Raw genomic sequence first — 24,637 nt, 5'->3', positions numbered from 1 at the left:
ACACACACACACACACACACACACACACACACACACACACACACACAGCAGTCAGACAATACGCACTCTCTTTAGAGGACCCATTAGTAATTCGAAGAGTACTCCTGTGCGCACACTCAGGCACATTGTTCCTATTCTCACCGTGGATTAAGGCAACTGAGCAGTCAAAGAAAACTGTAGCAAAATAGGCCCTAATCTCTAGAACGGCCTCCTGTTTCACTGAATGGAATGTATGCATGAATTAAATCAGGAGTAATTGATGACGCAAACCTTTCCCACGGGAGAGTTTGCCTTAGCATTCATTTAGGGAGCACGGGAGTGGTACACTGAGGTCCAATCACAATTAAAACCTGCAATAACTGATTTAATTAGTTTGAACTCTTTGGCAGACAACACGGAAACTAAAACTGCCATTAGAAAGCAATACAAAAATGGCATGTAGATATACTTTTCTGAATAAAATGACATGCTTGTGTAGACAACAACCAGTGAACTTCATGTGTCGGTTGCACCTTCGGCAATCTCACCTGTGACAGTTGCACCACCCTGCCGTTTTTAATGTCAAGGCATGCCAGTAAAGCCTCTCTCTCTTATTTGTCTGAGACCATGCATGTGTCATTGTAAATGTTGGGTTACCTGAAGGCAGATCATTCACTTATTGGGAAATAATCTGCTCCATGGGAATCTCACTGGATCAGACCAGTATTTTTGAGGTGTGAGAAATCAACTGACATTTTGCATGCATTTGCGTGTATGAACAGAGGTACACACACACACACATTGTACTTTGTGGTGGGGCAAAACCTGATAACTCTCAACTGCTCCCTCTGTAATTTGTTATTTTTGGATACAACAAAATACACAGTTAACTCTGTACGGTTACTAAAATAACCTGACCAGATCAATCAGAGCCGGCTTTTTAAAACCTACTTCATTCCAAATAAAAGCTCTTAAGTCCGAAGTGACAGTCCATGCATGTACACACTGTGTCCAAGTGTCCAGAGCATGCCTTTGTATAGTGTAGTGTGTGTGTGTGTGTGTGTAAAAAGGGGTGTGGAGGACTGACGGAAAATATAAGCCGACCACAGGAATGTCTCAGTGACTCGTGCATCAGGTTCCTCAGCCCTGACAGTGTTCTTTCATTGACACCTCTCATATACAGCCAGCGCAGGGCAGGCAGAGCAGGCAGGGCTAATGCACACCTGGTAGGAGATACAGTATATCTAAGACTAGTCCGAACTCTAAGTGTTGACAGAGCGGGGCACTCAAGCTGATATACACCAAATATTTGAAATGCTATACATACGAGGACATTCACCTCCCGGCCTCAAATCTGGACATCAATACAAAACTTAAGGCTTTTATACTAAACCCTATTTTCAACATTGAATAAAATAACTCCCTGTAATGTGACATTGTTGCTAAGAGTTATTACTGCAGTCACGATGGTTTAAGGTTACTGATTTGTCAGGTGGAGCCCCACTAGCCCCAATATAAAAATGTGGACAGCTGCTTCCTGCACACTGGCAGAGGCTGAACGCTCAACTTTCGTAGCTTTCCACTTGGCTTTAATTTAATCTTTAACCCTCAATCTAATCTTAATTCTACCTAAAACATAAAATCCTTTTCTTTACATATTAAACTACAGACTTTTTTCAGCTGTTGCCCGTCAGTCCCTGTCTGTCTGTGACAATATATGTTGATTCCTAACATTTCAGTCAGGTTCAGCACATTTTGCAGTATATAGCAGTCATGATACTGTACAGATGCTAATGTGGCATATGCTTGCAGCCACTGTTTATAGATATGATTTTGCACATAACTGCAAGCTGTTAGGTAAGCTAGGCTGTTGTGGCTATAGCCAACACACTCAGTACAAATAAACAATACTAATAGCAGTAGTGTAAAGCAGTATGAAAAGAAAGCTGAGAGACACGTCTATGTCGATACAGTAACATGATAGCCAGCAGTTGGTATGCATCAAAATCAAAGTTCTATTTCCAGAGAGTGAGTGAAGTTAAATACAAGCCATGGGGGAGGACAAGCTTCACAATAAAACATCATATACTGTATTCCAACTACCTAAACTAAGAAGTGAGCACCAACAAATGTCATGACTTTGGAAAATTGTAGTCATAATAAATCCTGTTATGGACTCTTAGTCCTCATAAATACAGGAGTGTAAATACACACACACACTCACACACACACACACACACACACACACACGCACACACACACACACACACACACACACAGGTAAGCCAGTCTACAGCAACACAGCTTCCCTCAGCCCTTTAACTGTAGCAAGGGGCCCCTGTGGCCTGCATACTTTAATAACTCAACTCACATGGTCCAAAACTCCAGGAAAGCAATGCAATACTTAATTACACCCAGTCAGACTCAAGCCAGAATGGCATTCACTCCTCCTGTTTGCCTCTCTATATGGCCTTTTGAGCTCAGGGTCTCTGACAGTATGGAGGACTGTGGGGCGAAGGACCAGGAGAAAGTATTGATACAATCATTGTTTTGACCTGTCAAAAATATTCTTTGGTTTATACTTACCTGCTCCCCGAGTCCCAAATGTGGTTGTTTGTCTTATTTTGCTAACTGCTAACTACACTGCTAACTGTACTGTATGTCATGAACTCAAGCTGTGTTTCAGTAGCTCCTCCGCAGCGTTAAACTCAAACAGAGATCAGAAAATGGAAACCTGAAAATTAAAGTAAGGCTCTCAAATATGAGATAGATTGCTTTTAGTATGGAGCTACAGGGGTAAACAACTCTGCAAAGCAGACGCATGATACCAATTTTCTGATGTGGTCATACTGAAACAGGTCTCTAATTGTAATCATAATCAGAGTTAATTGTTGGGTTTAGCATCAAGCTGCTGCGGCTTTACAATTTGCCTTCCTGCCTCCAGCAACACCATGTGTAGAACATCTTCAAAGAGAGCAGAGGGGTGGTTTGGATATATTTCTGTATTGAAGAAATGTTCTGTTACTTATATTTAAACATTTAGGGAAGTTAATGTTTGTCTCTAGATAACAACAGAGAACTCAAATTCAACAAAACAGACATTTGGCTGACACAGGATATTCGATTTATCTGTTATTTAAGGAGTGAATGAAAGCAGAAATCACTGGTGAAAAAATAAATGTGTCAGTAGAAATATATTCCTATTACGATCTTTTGTGGAAGATTACACAGTATGTTTGCATACCAGAGTACAACAGGCAGTATCATTACTGTCAAACACTCTTTGGCTTATAAGCCTCCAAAATTAGTGTACATAAAGCTCATGCCAGAAAAATAAGTGAGTCTAAAACATTTCACTTCATGTCTCAACTGAGCTTCAGGTTATGAATCCAGCTGGCCTGGAATCAAAACAGATACAGGTTTAAAGCACTGCTATTTGCAAACTACCGACTCAGTCATAAAGTAAGTGTGCAGCTCTTTCAAATACTGCAAACTCATACGTATTTCAGACCATAAACATCCGAGACATTGATTTAGCTAATAGGCCTGCTGTGGGCACTGGGACCAAGATGAAAGGCAGATAGAGGGAAAGAAGGCTAAAATATTCAGTATTAGTTTGACTCTTATAACATTATTATTAGAAAGGTTTTCTTCACTAGGTACTGCTTTTCTTGAGACTAGGGCAACATGGTTAATGTGGAACCCTCTCTAAGGCATAATTAAATATAAGCGCTGTATACTGTTGTGGCTCCTAGTTAGAAAATATCATCCTAAGATTTTGGGAAAACGTTTTTAGAGGGGGTACTCTTCATCAGGAATCTGACACAATGTTATGCACTTCTCACAAATAGAAAAAAGGTGACTGATCTAGCTGACAATGTATTTCGCCGAATACAAGCCCTTTCCAATCTGCGAGGCAGGTGTAAAGTTTTGGTCATGAAACTACAGCTGATTAATCAAAAGGCCCTATGTGCCCACATGACTGAAGCAGTTCTTCTAAATGAAAAGTGGTGCACCTCACATTTACATTTTTAAGCAGTTCACAGGGTTCATATCAACAGAAACTTATAGCAAATTTTAATTCCTAGACCATTAAAAAGTATCAATGCATCACTTTCTCATGGTATAATATAATCCACTCTGTAGATAAAGACAATATCACACACAGATTTACTCTACGACACACATCTAAAAAAAAAAAAAAAGTGTGTCAAATTTATTCTTAAGAAAATAGCTTTGTTTTTCAAGCCAGAAACCATAAATAACTGCTGCTTAAAAACAAAGGTCTCTCACCAAGTATCTCTCATCGTCTTTCATCCCTGGAGTGCGAATGAGGTGGTTCTGCTCACCCCTCCAGTCACCAAAGCGACGGAAGAAGTAGTTGGAGAGGAACCTGTTGATGGGGTCCCGGATTATGTTGATGTAGACCGGCTGCTCTATCCTGAACCTTACAAAGACAAATACAAATGTAAATAAAAAGTTAATGCCTGTACAGAATTGGAACATACATTCAGAGTTACATGGTTTCAAATGCTGTTGTTAAGCATCATTGTACATTGGTGCACTATTGTACCTGGTAAAGTTCAGGAAGTGAACATGCCGTGTGTAGAGGAATGGCTGAGAGATATTACTGATGTTCTTCAGGAGATCCACCTGAAATATACAAATAAAAACCAAAACACACACAGTTTATTTGACGTGTCTTGCAGAAATAAGTGTATAAGATACAAAATGAAAGAGCAATATGGAGCTAGATCAGTGACAATAAGTCGTGGCATTGAAAACAAAATGTGGCATCAAAAAAGCAAACAGAAGCACTAAGAAAGTTCCACTGAAAAAGCTCAGAAGCCCTCATCATCACACACAGCATTCATACGGTACAGTCTTCCGTGAGCTCACCTGGAACTCCCAAACAGCAAGTAAGTTCAGTTGTGAGTCTGTCACAGTATCTTCCATATATATGGGCAATCGTCTGAGACGCATACCGTCATGGTAGAAATCAAGCAATTACCACATGAATAGGCGATAACCAAAAGCATATGCAAGCTCCTCGCACTGTACACAGACTAACAACTGGAAGTGAGTGCACCTTACATTGAAACTTCCTAACAAACTAAATGTAGACAAAAAACAAACAGCATCCTCAGGTGTTGTCCAAACCAAGAGTTACCATGCCAAATGGTTGCATGTTTGAACTGAGCATGAATAAAATGCACTTTGGCTGTGGGTCCACCTTGATTCAATTTGCAGAATCTTCCATTACAGACCTCACAGTTTGAACCTCTGCCTTGTCTCATTCATCTAACAAGATTCAACACCGTAGATCTCTCTCTCTCTCTGTCATGTCATGCACAGGAAAGCCAACATTTTTAAAGCAATTATTCCAAGCTTCTTCTTTCTCTGCTGCTATGATTAAGAACATCCCAAAGGCTTTCCAGGTTTGCATGGAGAGGCAGGCTCACAGTAGCCAAAACAAACTTAAAGACACCACAGTAGTTCCATATTCAGTGCAGATGCCTCACATTACCTTTGACGGAAGGCCATGCAACTGAAACATAATTCTTAGTCATTCCTCTCGTGATGGAATCATTTTTTTGTGTGAGATTAAGTTCTCCCAGTCCCGTATGTAAGAAATGAGTGACTATGTAAGTCTCTGCAAGTGGAGCACATGTCTAATTAAAAACAAAATACAAATAATAATAAGCAAAATCTGTGAAATTGACGGAAATATTTCATTTTGTTTGGAGTCGCAAGAAAATGTCTGACTATTTAAAAGCAGACTCATTCAATTGAATTCACAAGTGCTTCTAATGGACTTCTGCCAGACTATACAGATTGAGACATAACAATGACAGGCCAAGTGCTAGAGGTTTGAGAGAGCAGACGTTTGGTTCCCCCCAATTTTGTGAGACCCATTTTTCCTTTTTTTAATGTTATTTCTATTTTTTCTCTCCTTTATCTCCACTATTTGGAATGACGTTTTCAACCCTACTGTGGTCCTTATGTCCCAGCCAATTCCACTACTGGTATGGGGAATGTGTAGACAGCCAACGTGCCACTTCTACCTCCGTGACACATGTTGTCGCCAGACGCTGCATTTCTCTTGCCAGTAAAAAAATGCAATGGTCAACAATTTCTTTCATCCTATTCCCAACATCCTATACTTCATACTGCAGGCCCCCTGACCAACAAGCAAAGGCAAGGACATAAAGATCCCTCACTGTTTCCCCACCAGAAAGCACTAGGGATTGTGCTAATCGGAATAGACAACCAAGCTGGAACTACTGCTAATGTGAATTAAAACCTCTCCACAGTGGTGAGTGTATGCCTTGTCCCTGCAGCACCTGTGTAGCCTGACCCATCAGTTTTAAGCAGATGATGAGTCCTCCACATGAGTAGTTGAAAGGTGGAAGTTTAAAAGGAATAACACAAAGAAACAATGAACAACAGCTGAACACTGCAGATGGGGAATTAAATGAGTCCTTCTTCTACCCAGACAGTAACACACTGGTCAAAGTCAGAACCAAACTGGAGACCGGGACACAAGGCAAAGAAGGCATACACGTGGAGAAACAAAAGAGGAGGAGGCTTTAACATCTCATATTTAGGTAGCTCTCAAATACTCCTTATTGATCCAGATGCTGTTATAGCTATATCATGAAAAAGGAAAATATTGCTACATCAGAATGTAATATATAAATGTCAATGGAAGAGAAATAATAAATCAATACATTTTTTGGGCTTCTAGACATGGGAAATGGGCAGGAAGTGACAGAAGAAAAGGCCTTGAATGAATAATTCGGGCCTGGTATGGATGCAGGACCTGTGTACACGGCAGGCAGTCCAAGCAAGTGAAAAAGTCTACCCTGAAGAAGTGCAGGGAGTGTGATGTGGTCTCTGTGTCATTGCAGACAAACTAACTTTTTAGACAAAAAAAAAAAAAATGAATATATTTTGATCTGTGTTGGCTACAATGTATATTTTGAAGTACTAGAGGAACACATTTCAAAAGCCAAAAGTTGAACTTGTTCATCATTTTGCCATGTGTGATTTGTATAAATATCTGTGGGAATCAACCTCTGTTTTTAGCTTTTCCTTTTGTATTCATAGTCATATAACTATTGATACATTCATGTGAAATCACTGCAGAATACATATTCTGATAGCCGTTCTCAAAAAAAGATGCAAATAATGTGATTGTGCATTACAGTGTTGAAGTTACACATGAACAATCACTAAAGGAGAGTGAGCGCACCAAAAGCAGGTGAAAGTGGCTTCGACCTGAGAGGGTTGACTGAATCATTTTTTATGTGAAGATCTTTTGCGCTAAGTGCATCGATCAGCTGAGGGACTGAATGTCCTGCTGTCATAAACGATGTAAAGGCACCTGTTGCGTCACAGCAAGACTATTTGGACAGCAGCAGTAATATGTATACTTGTTTATGTACACAGAAAAGTTAATCTGAGGCCCCAGTCAAATGTGGGTTCAATACCCTCCTTCTCCTGTAGAAACTCAGTACATTTCCACTCACTCTGCTTCCACTTTCTGTGGACCTGCTATAAAATGTAAAAACTTTCATTTAGCTTTAAAAATGAATTCACCGCTCTGGGTCCCTCCTGCATGCTCTGTCTCTACTAATCCATTTCAATTCTACATAAAAAAGTGTATTATCCCCACACTGCCCCCTCGGCCATTAGTCCAGACCAATTAGCCCAGAGCTAACCCCTGACGCCCCCTCCCCCACACCCAGGTTGATGTGCAGACCCGGAACACATTTGGCACATTTGGTGAGTTTGTGAGTATGTGTGTGTGTGTTTTCTGACCCACCCCTGTGGTCTGTCTGGCCAGACCCCCTTTCATTTACCAGGGAGAGCTGCAGGGAGACAGAGGGAAAGTGGAGGACAGTCTGAGATTCCAGGCATACCTGCAGCCCCCCCGCCCCCCTCCTTCCTGAGCACCCGTGGAACCCTCACTGGGCTCATCAGGGGAAACGGAGGAAGAGCCAAAAACTGCAGAAAGCTACACTGATCTGCATCTAACTAAATTGAATTTGCCTCTGTGTAAGCCTAAATAATCAACACCTGTGTTAGAGACAAATATGGAGGCCAGACATTATAGAAAATGATTCCAGGAGGATCAGTCCAGACATTACCGCAACGTCTCATACAACGCTTTTGTATCTGCTGGAAAAGTTGTGAAGATAAAATAAGATAAAACAATCCTTTATTAGTCCCGCAGTGGGGAAGTTTACAGGATTACAGCAGCATAGTGGACAGTGCAAACAAGATACATAGTAAAAAAACAAGATCAAAACAAGCATTATAAATAAGTAAATAAGTATTAAACAGTAAAGAATACTAACTACGTTATACAGTACACAGGAGGTGAGAGGTATTCTCCAAAATAAAAAACCTCATTTAAAAAAAAAAAGAGGCTCATTTGCTTACTTTGCAAAAAAATTGAAATTGGTTTATCCAATTCTATAGCTTCAAACTGTTGCTTCGAGTGTAGCGGGTGAGATGCTACGAGGGAATAACTGTTTACAATCTTTGTTTGAACTGGGGCTAGTCACTTTTCTGTGTTTGCGTATCTGTGGCTGTGATGCACATACACAGGGTTCACGACTGGAGAGCAACTGTCTGCTGGTTAATGTTTTTGGTAAGAGGGCGGAAACAGGATCCCACATGAACGCAGACCCACTTCCAGCAAAGATGCTGTCTTTCTGTTTCTGGAGATTTTTAAGGTGGAATTTTATTTTACCCTCAGGAAATGTCTTAAACCTCTCTCTCCCCCTCAGCCTGTTGCCCCTGTTCTGAAAGGGACAGATGGGTCACTATCCGCCATAAATCTGCAGAAGCTCTGCAAAGTTCCAGACGAATAAGGCCCCTTCACTTTTTGGCAACCCACACACAAGGCATCAACAGCCGGGCAAACCCATTAGTGGACTACTGGGAGAGCCAGAAGGAAAAAGGTCCAAAAGCAGCAGTCTCCAGCCAGAACCACAACTGATGAGACCGGCTTGTCTAAACTTAGGTGACACGCGTCTGGATCTGCATAGGTCAACACACGCAGAAGTACACACGCAAATAAACACACAGAGACGGAGCTACACTTTACAGAATCACACACAAACACCAGCACAGGCGTACACTCTTAAACAGACCCACCCCTTGCACAGACACTGGAATGCACAAACTCTTTCTGAGGAGCATCGCTTGGGATCATTCACAGAGACGTGTTATGTCCAAAGAATGAACGAGTCTAATGCTGTTCTGCCACTGTGTGTGCAGCCAGCGTTTCAGGGTTTTGATGAATGGATAAACAAGTAGCTGTTTCAATATTGACTTCACGTTAACATCAAATCGGTCATTAATGGTTAGACATATTTAGCATCTGCTGACCATGCAAAAGTGGTTAGCAGTAGCTTATCCCTAAAGGATTCTGTCAATAACATCATATGAGGATATGAGTCATCTCTGCAATACTCCCACACAAACACACAGTGAAGTCACCTTCTCACCCAGATGACCAACCCCTGTGGTCATCTGTGGTCAAAATTGCATCAGTGGGAAATGTCATGAGCAGAAGTGCATATGAGGTTCCTAACAAGATCAAATAGTTCTGCCTTCGCTGCTACTGAAAAACTTTGACATCAATCTGGAAATTCTTTTCTCTCCACCCCATCAAGGAATGTTGACAGTCAGGGTACCTGGAGCATGCTTGCACAACTTCAGTAGTGGAAAGCAACAAAGTACGTTTACCCAAGTACTGTATTTCAGTACAATCTTAGGGTACAAGTCTTATTCCTGAGTGTCTCCAACTTATGAGAAAATATCAACCATTTTTATTAGTAAATGTTGTTTTTTCTCAATAGTAACAATCCAATAACGTTGAGGTTAGAGTTATGAATGCATTTACACAGGTAAAAACACAACAACGTAACACACTTATAGAAAAACAGGATTGTGTTGGTGAGATTATTATACCATATAAACATATTTTAGCCTAAAAGGGGCCATTGTTATTTTTGGGTGCTTTTACTTTGAATATTTGGGTGCATTTTGCTGATAGTGCTTCTGTACTTCTACCTGTATCAACATTTGCTTAGAATTTCACTTGTGGTGGAGTGTTATCTGTACTTTTATTTAAGGTCTGAATACTAATGTACCATTGGATTGCTGTTTAATTACATTTCAGTACAGCTGTTACTCTCACAGTAAACTAAATTGAACTCATGTGGTCAAGGCCAGGTCTCTGTGAGCTATCCTGCCAAAATCAGGGCTTTTTTTTGGAACTAAAGTTTGGAGTCCTGTTTACATCAGTAACTGTTTATTGATGGGAGGCCCGGTGAATCAGATTGTAGTTAGAAAAATCTTTTATTTACATTATATATTTGTATATTTATTAATGAAAACAGGGATTAGTGAATAACGTCTTTAGAAAAAGGTTAGGTCTGCACAAAAAATATTAACGCCATTTAGATATGCTTCATGCACATTAGCATTTGCGTTGGCATTCCCACTGGCAGAGGCCAGCTCTTTTTAGAGTCTCAAAAGGCTGCGGTATTTTAAACGAAAGCAGTTTTCCTCTGTAAAGTCAACACTTGTGTCCTCGACATATTCCAGGAAGTAATAAAAGGAGATCCCCTATTCGTCAGCCTTGTTCTCACAATGAATGAAAGACAAACACAGAAGAGCTCTTGCTGCTGTTCTGTGTTCACTGTGACCACAAAGTTAAGTGCAAAATATTAATCAATTAATTTTTTTTTCCAAATACAGTAAGTGTTACCTACCATATACTGGGGAGTTTTTTTTTTTTTCAACATTTGACAACAGCAGCTTCTTTGAATATCTGGTTGCTCAAGTGATATGGACCTTGCTGAATATTTATATAGAAATGATGAATGCATAAAATAGCGGCTTCAGAAGTGAGATCTGAAAACCACAGGGTTTCACAGGGGCCCACAGATGTAAGCAGCAATGATAAAAATGACTGAGCATATGACGATGTAAAAAATGTCAAGCCCCATTTTCTTATGTTATTAACTGGAAGTGTAACAATTCATCATGTCAATCACCCAATGGATAAATGACAAAATATCATGAAACCTCTGACCCCGTTTCTTCACCTTGATCGAATCTTTAAATCATCTGCTTTATCTTACCTGCTCATGTTTTGTGAGGCGTGTTTTATTGTGGATATCAGAGGAGACCAGGTTGAACTGATGTTTTTCAGCCAGTAATCTCAGCAAGATGACCACCGTCCGGCTGCCGCACTTCCCCACACGGTTATAAACCACCTGGCTGGGGAACGGGAGCACCTGCCAAACACACACAGAAAAAACATGAAGAGAAAGAAAGAAAAAAGAAACAGTGATACAAAGATTGAGCTGAACTGTTTCTTCTTGTATGTTAAAGAAGATATTGTTTGTTGTATGTTAAGATGCTGTTTGCTGATGTGTTTTCTGATTATATAGAATGTATCTACATGTCTTAGGGCACCAGTGTGTGGAACAAAACTGGCCATAAAAAATGGTAAAGGAAAAGACACCAAGTGTGAAATAAATCTAAAAGGAAATTCATTAAGCTCTGGCTGGAGCCTCTTTTCCTTTGACCTTTGACCTTCTGTTTCTCGCATCTCTTCTCCCTGGGGGCTGGACTCAATTGACCCTGCAACGTATTTCCTTTCACTGACGAAACACACACACAGATTGAGAGCAGACATGCGCGGTTTCATCTTCTCTATTCGATGCTTATTTCCTCCGCTGAACTCAATGAGTCAGATATTCTGGTGACTTCACTGCAAAGCAACTCTGTAATGTTTTATCACACACACATACTCACACACAAACACACAGTACACACACACACACACACACACACACACGCATGTACACACCTCATGACTCACCAATTAAACAAGAAGCTCAGCCATGATTCAGAGACTCAAATAAAGTGGAAATGAGGCATGTGACAGTAAATCTTTGCTTCCAAAGGAAGAGGAAGTTGAGGCTGACATGCGTATTGAACATGAGACTCATTTTAGCACAAGGGCAGCAAGAATGCATTAATTTGGCAATTATCCCTAAGGGCCTACAAGGTTTACACAAGTGGCCCCTTAAGAATGAAGGCTATCCAAGCGAATGTACCAGTGAGAATGAGAGGGACCAAAAACTGGGGCCTGTTAAAGGAATTAAGGAGAGAATGAGACAGAGGGAGACAGGTCACTTAAAAGCCATCTGGAAGATTTCCTTTTCGAGTAAATGTGATAGAGATCTACCACAAAAACAGCAGAGGCAGATCAGTTCTGTGTTGCCCTTGAAAACCCTACTTCCTCATCACTTCAAATAAAGCTTTCCTGTAAATCAGATGGGGGGGAGGGGGGGGGAATACGGCTGTGATAAATTCTTGTCGGCATTCCCAGTCTGGAATGGTGATTGTGCATTTCCCAGGAGGGCTTTCTGGATATCTGACACACTGTGTTTTTGGAAGCTAGTCTGACTGACTAAATTAACTAGCTCACTGGCTCATGAGCTGGCTAGTTTATGAACAAATTGGCTAGTTTGATAAAATTATCATGAATCTTCCATTAATCTCAGGGCTCTTTAGCTCTAGTGCTGCCTACAGTAGTGTCCACACCATACGTATGCGCTCAGCAGGGCCAAACACACACTTGCTGATTTTGTCTTTCCTCCAAAAGCAGCAGTCCCACCCAGGCTTTGTAAAAACAGCGAGAGCCTCTTTTCATGTTTGCCAGAGGCAAGAAAGAAGAAAGAGAAAGCAACAACAGGATGGACAGCAAAGGAGTCAAGGAGAAAGAAAGAGATGAAGAGGGTGATCTTGTTAATTACAGTTTCGGTCTGATGACAGGCCATCACTATATTGCCACCACTAACTGTTTGTTAATCCTAGAATTAGAGTATTTTTCGTTGGAGTCTGAACCTGTTTGACACATTTGGGAAATAAGATGCGTGGGTTTCTCCCAGGATGAGTAAGAAAGTACTGGGGAAAACAATTCACAAATGAAGTCTGTGCTTGTACAAACTTCTACAAGTTTGTTGACGGGCGTGCTTCAGCTTGTGTCACTTGCTGGAACTTTGTTGTCACATATCGTAAAGCAATCTCATATATCAGATATAGTTTTGAAAAACAAACACTAAAAACGAAAAAAGATCAATAGTTGCAATTTTCACAGAATATGTTGAACAGTTAGGAGGTTCTCTTGGACAGCGGTCCAACATTCCTTAGTGTTTGCCAAGTAACTACAGACTTCTCAGCTTATCACAACAATGAGCCGAATGAAATACATGCAGTGTTTAGCAGGACATCATTCCCCGCTGATATGATGACAAATGACTGTGTCAGACCTCTAACAGCCTGGTGTTGTATAACACAAGAATAACATCAGAGATGGTATCAAAAGTCAGAATCTCCCGTCGGCACTGACAGCAGTGAAAGGGCGACCTTTCAGTTTGTGCTATTGTTGTTCCCGCTCTGTGGAGCTAAGATTTCTGACGCACGCTGTAAGAATTGTTCGCAGTGTCTGCCAGTAAGGGAATCTGTCAATAGTCGATCCACGGTGTAAAAAAGTATTATATAAGAGAGCTGTGTTCCACCGTGTCTGATCCGGGCGCTCCTACTCCAGAGAGGCAGACTGTTGTCGTGGTATTTACAGCACTGATGCTGGCGAGCCCATATCAAGCAGACATTGAGGAGATGAGTAGTCCTGCACCTTTCCATCTCTTTCACGCTGTCTCTTCCACTCTCTCTCTCTCCTCTTACTTTCTCAGTGTCCTTTCATTTCTAACACCCTGCCCACACACTTGCACTAAAACCTCCAAACGCTTCACCCTGTCTCGAGACATTTTCAAAGCGTGACATTGGTTCAACAAACACACATAACTACTATCGTCTCTGCCTCATGGCCTGACCGCCCATTTCCGCTACCTCCAATCACATAGCAGCAATTTTGAGAACATGTACTGGTTTGTCACATGTCAGAACCACCGCACACACACACACACGTACACACACATCGTCCTGCTGCAGTTCCTGGAATAACACACATCAGTACGTCACCGCTAACCCGCGTAAGCTGTTTTTAGTTAGCCCTGCTCTGGGTACATTGCTCTCTACTGTCAACTGTTCATCCCACACTGAGTGGAGAACAGCATGTTAAGGTTTCAGTCAGGGCTCAGCAAAGATTCTCGGCACTTCCTGTAATTAATGATCTATCCATTCATCTCCACTCCCACCCGAAGAGGGAGCGAGGGAGTCTCACTGCTCTAAGTAGTTGTGACAGTGGCATTTCCATCCAAGTATGTTTATGAGAATTAAGACGAATGGATTTTCAATGGCGGAGAGCAAATGGGGAAACTTCGACTCCTTACGCTCCTTTGCACTTGTTGAATACAGAAACTTCATGTGTGTGACAAATGAAGATCGAAATGCTTTGGTTGAAGAACCAATAATCCGCCAAGCTTGCAGGAACATTGGTTTGTGCATTAGAATATTTCTGAGAGCAAATCTCTTTTGTTTTGCCTCATGGTTTCACTAAATATGGAAAATCACAACATCATCGAAACTTCTCAAACATACTCAAATATTTAGGGACTCTTCAAAGACATTTGAGCCTCACTATTGCTTTTTCTTTCTTTGTGTCAGAATTCATCTCATCAACCTTTTTTTAAATTTCAACATGCAATTGCGGCTATAAACTGTTCTTCTTAATAATTAGTGTAATTAAAGAATTGAGAACAAAATATGTGATATTAAGAAGCACGTTTTACACACCTGTAAAAATGTAGAGGGTACATTTATGCCATGTTTCCATACACACATAGACTCATAACTCTATTCTGAGAGCTGCGTGGTTTTTCCATACGCTCTCATTTACGTTGTGCTTTTCAACTCAATTTCTAATCTTTCCCTTCATTCACCAGAACCTCTGTGTGCACACGCTGCAACACGACCGACCTCTGCTGACATGGAAGATCAATCTCAGCTGCAGCAGGACATCAACGAAAACATAATGAGAGTTGTGGTTGATGTAGCGCTTGCCACTGACATGGCATTAGCATTATCTGTCTGGGAGATGAGATGACGACATATATGGAATCAACCAAAGTTAGCAGCTAAAGTATAATCACAGTCAGCCTTGTCTGTGTCTATGGTAGCTGGATGAAGTTTGTAAAGCTTCAATTTCAAAGTCATACAACCAGAATAGTTTATTAATTTCAAACTTCAGGAACTTGGTCGGACTTCCACAAAAATAATAGCGCAATACATCTTTTATAATGTATCATTTATTAACTATAACAACTTCAACTCACATTTAGTTAACTGGTTGATAATGTGGCATTTGCATCTTTGCTAAACCTCCTTTACTGCCTAGGCTCTTTTAGGAGAACGTTCCCTGTATTTAAAATGATAGATTAAATTATACAGCAAATGTCAAGAGTTTTTTCAGCCCTGATTCGTGTCTGCAGCTCTTCAGGCCGTGTAGAGCCCCAACAAGCTCCACCAGGGTGCTCGAGTCTCTTATTTGAAATCTCCTCACTCCTCGATTGAACCGGAAGTTGCTCTGGTCCACCATCTCGAAGGCCGTCTCCAAGCTCTTTTTCCTGCTCTGAGGAGAAAGGATCTAGGAGCCATCTCTAAGGAGCCACGAACAAGGCCATACGAGAGCAGCCTTCACAAAAGTCTTTTAAAACGGCCGCTGCAGGCGATCGGACTGATCTGATGCATCTCAAAATCAAGTTCATGCTGAAGTTTACAGTAATATCGGAGTGAAGACAGATCACAGATTAAATTTAAGTGTAGGCCTATCACTCCCAAGTTTTCTATTCTATTTGTTTTCTGATCCACCATCTCGTTTATTTATTGTCATTTCCATTCAGTCACGTGAGGCTGATAATTCCTGAGGTCAGGTTTGATATGAGTGTTCCCCTGAAACATTTAGCCTATCATTTCCACCGTTCCAAAGAGACCATAATCAGATTCTGGGCTGTTAAATGATGAATTCACAATCAGAATATGAATAAATACAGACGCAAACAATGAATAACAAGTATAAACACATTCTGCTGTAGAAATGCCTCTAAGCAGGACACAGCACACAGTATAAACAAAGAATGCCTGTTGTTATTCATGTGCAGGTGTTTGTTGAACAGGTAACAGGCTACAGACAGAAAACACTGCTGCTCTGGCAGGGATAACTGCCTTTATAAGTATTGTTAGTATGTGTGTGTGCAGACACAAACTCCATCAATAGTTTCTACAGCTGTTAAAGAAGATCACAGCTGGATCAGCCGTCATCAGAAGCTGAGGAAAAGACGTCTCGTTTCTGTAAAAAACGTATTTCCTCGTTTCTTCTCTTTCGAAGCATCCCCAGTGGGATCGACAAAGACGAGTCGTAAATGAGGGAAACGATGCAATTTAAGACTTGGGATGCACCCACACCAGTCTCGGGATAGGAGAACCAGTACTATAAGAAGCCTGAGAGAATACAACCTGGGGCAAAAAAGTCCATAAAACACAAGTTGCTGCTCGTAAAGCCTTTTTTTGCGAGCCAACAGTAATAACTGGAGGTGATCCAGATGGCTGTATCAACAGTTTTATCAACTCAGAGTGATATTGAGTACAAATCTCTGATGTGATGAATGTCTGCTTACATTACCAAACAAAATTTAGAAAGGAACATGTTTTCATTAAAAATTCATAAAGTAAAATCATCTTTTTCAGTCCCTTCCATTAAAATCACACTTTTCTGTGTCAAAATGAATTCCAGCGCTTCTGTGTTTGTATAATAATGTAAATTTCCTCGGGACCCAGTCAAGCTGTTACAATCTCAGCTTTATCTTCGATGCAAAACGGTGGAAACTATTTTTGATTTATTAGACTTCACTTTCAATAAATTTCTACACGTCCATATAATATTGAATGCTCGGCAATGGCAGTGTTTATAAAGTAAACCGGCATTGTGAGCTTGTAATTGAAACAGAAACGTTTGTTTCAGATCAAAAATAAAACTGGTATCGAGAAAGTTCCAACAACTTCTCCACGGCGTTCAATTCAGCCGCAGTTTGTTTCACTATGATCTGTATGAAACAAGCGCTGTGGTTGCCTGGTGTGGCTTGGTGGCCAGAACAGACTTTTCAAAGTAAACACATAACTCACAAACAAAGCCCAGATGTGACCTAACTGAACAGCTGCTCACATACGCCACAAACTAACCTGTAACCAAATGTTTACATGCTAAATGTTATGCCCGAAACCAGGACAAACACTGACTCTTCGATCAGAACTGGAGAAAAAAAGAATGACGAATAGGTGAGCGAAAAAAGTGAGAAATGAGGTGAAAATAAGGTGGTGATTGATTCAAGAAGGAGATAATAAACAAGGGGCAGACAGAGGAAGAAAGAAGTTGGCAGGGAGAGAAAGAAGGAGCATGGAGGAGAGATGGTCATGCAGACGTGCAGCTGGATGAATACAAGGCCTCTGTGTCAGCGCTGTGTGTGTGTGTGTGAGAGGGAGAGAGAGAGAGATTTCAGAGCACTACTGTAGCACTGAAGCCAGGTCTAGTTGGTATTTAGAGAGAGTTTGCACGCAGATCATTCACACAGACCTAACCCTTATCCTGACTGGACTGAACTGGCTTGGAAACACAGGGCAGCACATCAGAGAGAGTTAGAGAGGTAGGAAAGAAATCAAAGTTTAAAAAAGGGGGAAACTGCAGATAAGAGAGGAAGAGGGCTGTAACGGGAAATAACGTAGAGAGATAAGAGGAAGACTTACTCTTGGAGCAGGAGGTCTGTTGTCATCCAGATATGTGGATTCACCTGCAGAGACAACAATGTTAAGGTGTTAGGATTCTGACATACATCTTGTAACCACTTTCCATTCACAGAGACCAGAAGACTCAAAATATCATAACTAAAAAGAATGACTGGGCATCAGAATCAGCTACTTTGCATCAGCGTGATAGCTGCAAGAAGCAGGAATTTCAACTAAGGATGCACCGATTTGACTTTTTCATTCACGGTACAGATGTGATACCAGTGTTTAATGAATGTATCGATTACTCCCTTATGAAAATAAGGTATTTTTTAGATACCGGTGGCTCTTAAACTCTTCCATGTCCCCCTTTGGAAACAAGACGAGATTGCATTTCCCAACCATCTTAAAATTAACTTTGTTTCACAGCATTTATTTGGAAATTAGTAACACAAGTCAACTTCAATGCAATTTTATTGGAATATAATTATGACATGTTTTTTTTTTATGAGCTTCACTTGTATTTCTTCTCTTGTATCTTGAAACGGTCTGAGTAGATATTGCTGTTTTTTTATTGTGCCCACATTAATCAGATTCATCTAACTTTAGTTCCTCTCCACATGTTCCCCCTTGCCACACCAAGAGGCTGCACTAAACAACAGGTGGCACTTCACTTAAAAACCCATGCCCCAACACAACAAAACCCACAGAAAACAACGGAACTCTTCTACATTAAGACTGAGGGTGTCACGAACGGAGTTACAAAGTCTTTACACAGTATATCGAACACCGTGAAGCTGTTTTATGAGGAAACGATGGAGCTCATTGAAGGCTCCCCCACACTTAGGATATGTGCCTGTTTTTCTGCCCCCTCTCCAAATCCAGGCCCTGGCTTCAGACAGCGGCCTTTTCTTTGATTCATCCGGAGACCTATTGCTTCCCATCACATTTACAACATGCAGGTGGCTCGCCCAGGAGAGAGGGAGGATGACAAATTGGAGAGCGTGGGGGGGGAGTGTAAGGCTATAAAGAGAAGAAATATTACACAAGAGAACAATCTCTCCTTGTGTCTGAGAAATGTGATCCAACACACAGATGAAAATAGCAAGAAGTGATGCATGAACACACACTGTTTATAACCAGACAAGGTTTCCCACTTGGCACACACTTATGTTATGCTTTTCTATGCTTGTCCTGGAAGTGCATTGCATAACTTCGTAAGTACTGTTTACACTTAAGATAGTGGTGTGTAAGCTTTGAATAATTAGCCTGACACTAAGGTCCAATCTGCCTCTGTTTGGCTCTGTTGCAATATCACAAACACGTTCACACCCTAAAGTTAATGTAGAACCTGGCTGACTTATGTGTGTTGTGGCTCATTGAGTCATCAGGAGCTGGATGTGGAACTACTGACACAGCCGCACTATTCTCACCTTCGGGGTGTTTTTTTTAGACTTGATCTATCTTTGCATATGGCTATTTCTCTCTTTTATGACTTAACGCAGTTTTCCTGAGGAATGCTGCGGAAGGTTTGCAGCATTTGAGGTCATGGCAGGGCGAGAATGCAGTGAGGCAAACATCTCTGTTCTGTCATCCATCATAGATAACAGCCCCCCCCCCACCACGACGGGATTGGAACTAATGTTTTCCAGGGAACGATGCTTGTTAAAGCTGACAGCTGCCCTGCGCCCCCACCCCCTACAGAGAGAGGAAAATTAACTTAATAAGTAACTTTATCGACCCCATTGTCCAATTGCTCCAGTGTTAAAAGGCAATGAAATTCAGATATATTGGCTTGAACAAGAAATATTTCAATTGCAAAACTGAAAAAAAAAACAGGCCACAAAAACATGATCCTGAACTTTGTGGCAGCTGCATTTTGTATATTTTCAGTGTTTACTTAATCTATTACCAATCTATGGTTTGATAACTATGACTTCATTCTGCCCCCTACACTGCTCCATCTGTTCCTACAAATACACAGGAATAACCTAATAATGTACTTAACATGACACAAATACAGATGATCCTTCAGGATATAGGGTTTCTCTGAATGGTTGGATAAGTATGAAAATGATGTGAATCTTATAATACGCAAGGGTGGATTATTGAACCGGTCCGGACAAGAAATAGTCTGGCATATATAACTGGTAAAGGTGGATCTGGAAAAGGATTAAGCCTCTATTCATCCCTAGGATGAGGAAAACAGTTTTAATTGCCAACAATACTTATTTTAAACCAAAACACAACCTTTTCCTAAACCTAACCAAGTAGCTTTGTTGCGCATTGTTGGGATCTGACCCTGCTCTCCTGGCTGGCTGAGACCTTCACACGTGCTTTTCAAACAAAGGAGCAGCCATGTTCCTTCCTTTCACCAAAACGCCTGACCTGGGGTCTGCAAGAAACCTCATGCCGGATGACCACACCACCCCAGCTCCAGCAGAAACCTGATGCTGGTCCCTCATTGGCCAAGAAAGGGCCCCCCACTGGTTGTGCCACCTGGTTTATAAGCCTGAGCACAGCTAGAATTCTTCCTCTTCCGTCCAGACACCGCTGGTGTAAGGAGATCCACAAGGCCCTCTTCACTCCGGACACGCGCTGGTGTCAGGAGGTCCACAAGGCCTCTTCACTCCGGACTCGTCCAGGGGACAAGAAGATCCACGAGGAACCGCGGCCTCATCAAATCCTATCAGGTCACATGTAACATTCGCTGGTCGAACAGACTGTGTTTTATTTTGAGTTTTGGATCCTGTAGTGCGAGAACGGATAACTCCTATGCCCCGTTCTCCCACTCTTTTTGTGTACAGAAGGTAACAATCTTTCCTCGCCGAAGATTTCCGGGAAGGACGACCCAAACCTCGTCCCTCAGCCGAAGTTAAAAAGCCCCTCTCTGCAGCGAGGAGGCCGAGTCTGCGCCAGCCAACCCCGAGGCCGCGCCACCGAGAGCCAGCGGCTGCTCGAGGACCGAGTGATTCCTACCACTGGAAACAGACCCTACCGAACGAAGCTTCTACAAGTAAGAGTTACTGGTATCTGGGCCTAGCTTAGCTTAGCATTAGCTTAATTTAGCCTATTCGTTATGTCGTTGTTATTCCTGTTACTTGTTACGTTAAGTTACTGTCGTGTTATAACGTGTTATTGCGCAAGCATCGCGGACCACGGAGTCCCGTTATATTGTGTATTTCCTGCTGTAACTGTTTGCATTAGATCCGTCGCTGCTAGTGGATGTGGAGGCTGTGATTTTATCACTTCAAAGACCAAAACCACGGCGGCGGAGCCTCGTCTCGCCGACCGAGTTTCAGGGTGATAAGAGAGCAATACTCGCATCTCACCGTAGTGATAAAGATCTGTTTTGTTTTGGGGATTATCCCCAGCTGTTCCTCACACTCTTACTGCAGCGCTCAGAGCTCTCTCTCTCTCTCTCTCTCTCTCTCGCTCTCTCTCTCTCTCTCTCTCTCTCTCTCGCTCTCTCGCTGTCAACCTCTCTTCCTACTAACCCGCATACACATAGTATGCACAGAAGTTTATTTTGAAAAGACACTGTGAATGTAACGTGCAGAGACTTGACACTCCTTTGAAGGAATAATTCCCAAATTAAACAAAGGTTAGTGTCATCATTGAACGTGTGTGTGTGTGTGTGTGTGTGTGTGTGTGTGTGTGTGTGTGTGTGTAAATGATTAAAGGAGACGCTAGTGTACCGGAGTGTAGGTATGCATGGGCCTGTAGCTAAATGGATAATTGGATTACTGTGTCACAAGACCCATGTACTCGCCTCTGGCTAAGAGCAGCTGCATAACCAGCCCTAAGTACATTATCTAATCAATACTGCACTTCTAAAAAAGTGTGTCTATAATATCTAGAAAAGTTTTAAAAACAAATTAACCAAAAAACATCTAAAGCTTTTAAAGCCTTCAAAGCAGACTGTTTTTTGCTGAATACAATCTGTGCCATTTAGGAACAACAACATGTTGTCAGTGAGTTACTTCCACTCCCACAATAACTTTTCAAAGGGTCCGTCTTCACTAAATTCAGAAAAACTGTAGCAAATAAAAGCGTCTGATCTGCACAGCAAGACATCTCCACATATCAAGCAATTTTTTAGATCTTCTGAACAACACATGCAAGTAGTACTGCAGAAGCAGTAATATTAAGCAATGTCATATATTTGGCAGAACAAAATGTGAAACTCTGTAACTCTGATTATTGCCAAACATATTTTCTGCATGAATAAAAAATACAACAGGATCTAATTATTCTGAATCTGCTGAGGGAACCAATCACTCACTATGTTTCCCACTAAAGCTCTACTCACACAACAGCAAGCCACTATCAAACATCTCTATCCTTGTTCCTGCTTGTGCACACTAACTATGAACCCTGTATTTGCATTAGTAGAAGGATCCAATTAAACTTTTAACACAAAAAGGAAAGAAAAGAAAACAAGGCTAGCTGCCGCTGCCCCTGTCCAGGACCTTGTTAGAGAAAATTACCACCTACATCAATTAGTCACCTCATTAGCTGAGCCGGGGGCGCCTACAAAGCTCTGATTAGCTTGGTTGTTTTTCCATATTTGAATTGAGATGTGGAAAACAATTCAAAGGTCAGGAATCAGGCCGAGAAAAATTGAATGCAGGAAAGAAAGCTAATGTTGAAAAACGTTTTTAATCAGAATACTGTCACAGGATACATATTCTTTGGCATGGAGAAAACATAGCTTTGGACTGTAAGACATGCATTTTATAAATATTTAATTGACAGTTCATTTCTAACCAAAGAACTGTACAGTGTACAGAGATCACTACGTTTGTACGGGAATAACTCATTGGGCGTCATCCCGCAACAATTCCTTCAGGCTCTGGAATTCTCCCTTCGGTGTTGGCCTGCTTCAGGAATGCTACAGCAAGTTTGGGAATTTCATAAACATGTATTTAGAGCATAGACCATTTCTTTTGCTTTGTGAAATTGGCCACCTAGCTAAGTAGAGCTTAGGAAAGAGGACATCCCAGAATAGGCTGAGGTGGGAGCGGAAAAACCGCACAGGAATGACTGTTGAGAATACGGCCAAGAGGATAGGCGCAGTGTTGAAGTCAAGGGGCCTTTGCTTTGCTGTGCGGAACAGGACTCAAAGCAAAGATGGAAGGTTACGGAGCTGTTGCACTGGAATGTATTATGTATGTGGAACCAGATTACAGGTTGCCAAAGCTGTGAAGACTAAACTCCTCCTTTAAAACCACATCCTGCTGTCGTTTCAGTATCTACTGCAGACGTAAATGAGAGAAGGTGTGTGCTTGCTGTTATAGGAATAGGTTTTACACTCAACACAAACAGATGGATAGACAGATAGCTATCTCATGACATTGATAAATTACATAACCTCTGCCTGATCCAGCTGTGTGAAACACACCCAGTTAAACTAGACACATGTCTATGGTTACAGTCCTGACAAAACCTTTTTGCCATAATAGAGAGCATATGCAAATAAAGTCAGCGTGGACGGGTTACATACAAGCTTTTCTGTGTGTGTTTGTCTGTGAAATGTGTGTGTGTGTGTGTGGTTACCCAACCCTTTGATTTGGAGTGAGGGAGTGGCCCTCTTAAGACCTGTAGCACGACATATCTACATAATTACAGAAGGAAGTTAAGCTGAGGGTCAGGGTCTCCACCCACTACGCCCTGCTCCACATCACCCCTCAGTCACTCGAGAATCAACAATGGTCAGACAGCTTTTTGATATAAATAGAAAGGCTGTGCCGTTGCTATGTTATTGCAGGTGTCCAAAGACTAAAACTGGGAAGGGAGACTAATTTGTGGACCTATTGCTCCCCTAAAATTTTGGTTACTGAAAAGGAGTAGGAGGACACATGTGCATATACATTTCCAGGGGTTGGGAGACTTCAAGATGACAGTAAGCATGTAATTTGTGGACACTAGTGGTTTCCACCGTGTATACTGTATACCGCTAAACTGATGACCCAGCAGAGCAGTGGTGACTCTGGTGGCTGTGCAGCGCAGAAGCCATAAATAAAAGACATAGTGGAACAAGAAAAAGAAAAAGCTTAATCATTTCCAATGTTAAGGAAAGACGAAACAGGAGTGACTCATACAATTCATGAGAAAATGATCCATGTCAATGCTTGTATTATGTAATAAAAATAGTTAAAGGGTGAAGTAGCGCTGTAGATGACAATGATGTCTTACGACAACCCATAGTAGTCATAACTGACGCATTTGAATTAATGAACAAATTTGAATCAATCATTGCATGTTTTGATGGTTAATGGTTAAATTGGAATCAATCATTGCATGTTTTGTTAGATAATGGTTGATCAGCTTTGTATTTAACCAACAGTGCATTTCAAAAATGCTGGGAGTAGCACACTATGAACTCAAACTAGCCATACGTAAATGTCACACTGGACAAAGTAAACTGATCGACGAGAACCCAGATGAGTCATTTGATGTCTCTTAACTCTGAAGAAGCATTCGTTTGAATGAAGCCAAAGCAGCAAAGCAAAGTGAATCAAATCAAGTGAGGGACTTTGAGCTTGCAAAGTATCCACATGTGGAGTAGAAGAGAATCACCTGGTTAAAACCTAAAGGCAGGATTCCTGAATATGAAGTTAAAGGGAAAAGAATTCCCATCACACTTTCTGAATCACATCTTACAGCACAGCACAGATACTGATCTCCAGTAGCATGTTACGTTGTGAATCTTGACCCTGTGAGACTCTACTCTATCTGGCAGGCTGTCACACAGTCTATGAGCACTGAATGCCTCTCAAAATCTGGCTTTGAAATGAAGAAATGAGCCATGCAGTAGAAAATAAGCCAAACAGTTGAAACCCTAATAGATGTCTGATACCAAACACAGCCAAAGTAGGAG

General features: G+C 41.4%; 1 protein-coding gene across 2 annotated transcripts in view; it reads right to left on the bottom strand.

Annotated features, from left to right (window-relative positions):
* Positions 1-24,637, bottom strand: part of usta (uronyl 2-sulfotransferase a) — a 53,966-nt gene that overhangs the window by 5,383 nt on the left and 23,946 nt on the right. For both annotated transcript variants that reach the window (XM_031870236.1, XM_031870237.1), the window contains exons 2-5: positions 17,776-17,819; positions 11,145-11,300; positions 4,553-4,632; positions 4,273-4,426 (exon numbers count right to left, since the gene is read on the bottom strand). In XM_031870236.1, coding sequence (XP_031726096.1) covers positions 4,273-4,426; positions 4,553-4,632; positions 11,145-11,300; positions 17,776-17,819 — 434 coding nt within the window. The remainder of the gene's footprint in view (positions 1-4,272; positions 4,427-4,552; positions 4,633-11,144; positions 11,301-17,775; positions 17,820-24,637) is intronic.

The sequence above is a fragment of the Anarrhichthys ocellatus genome, unplaced genomic scaffold (genome assembly GCF_004355925.1).
Source record: "Anarrhichthys ocellatus isolate YVR2014 unplaced genomic scaffold, GSC_Weel_1.0 scaffold52, whole genome shotgun sequence".
Lineage (NCBI taxonomy): Eukaryota > Metazoa > Chordata > Actinopteri > Perciformes > Anarhichadidae > Anarrhichthys > Anarrhichthys ocellatus.
Note: the sequence above shows the minus strand (reverse complement) of the source record. Positions and strands in the feature narration are given on the sequence as shown.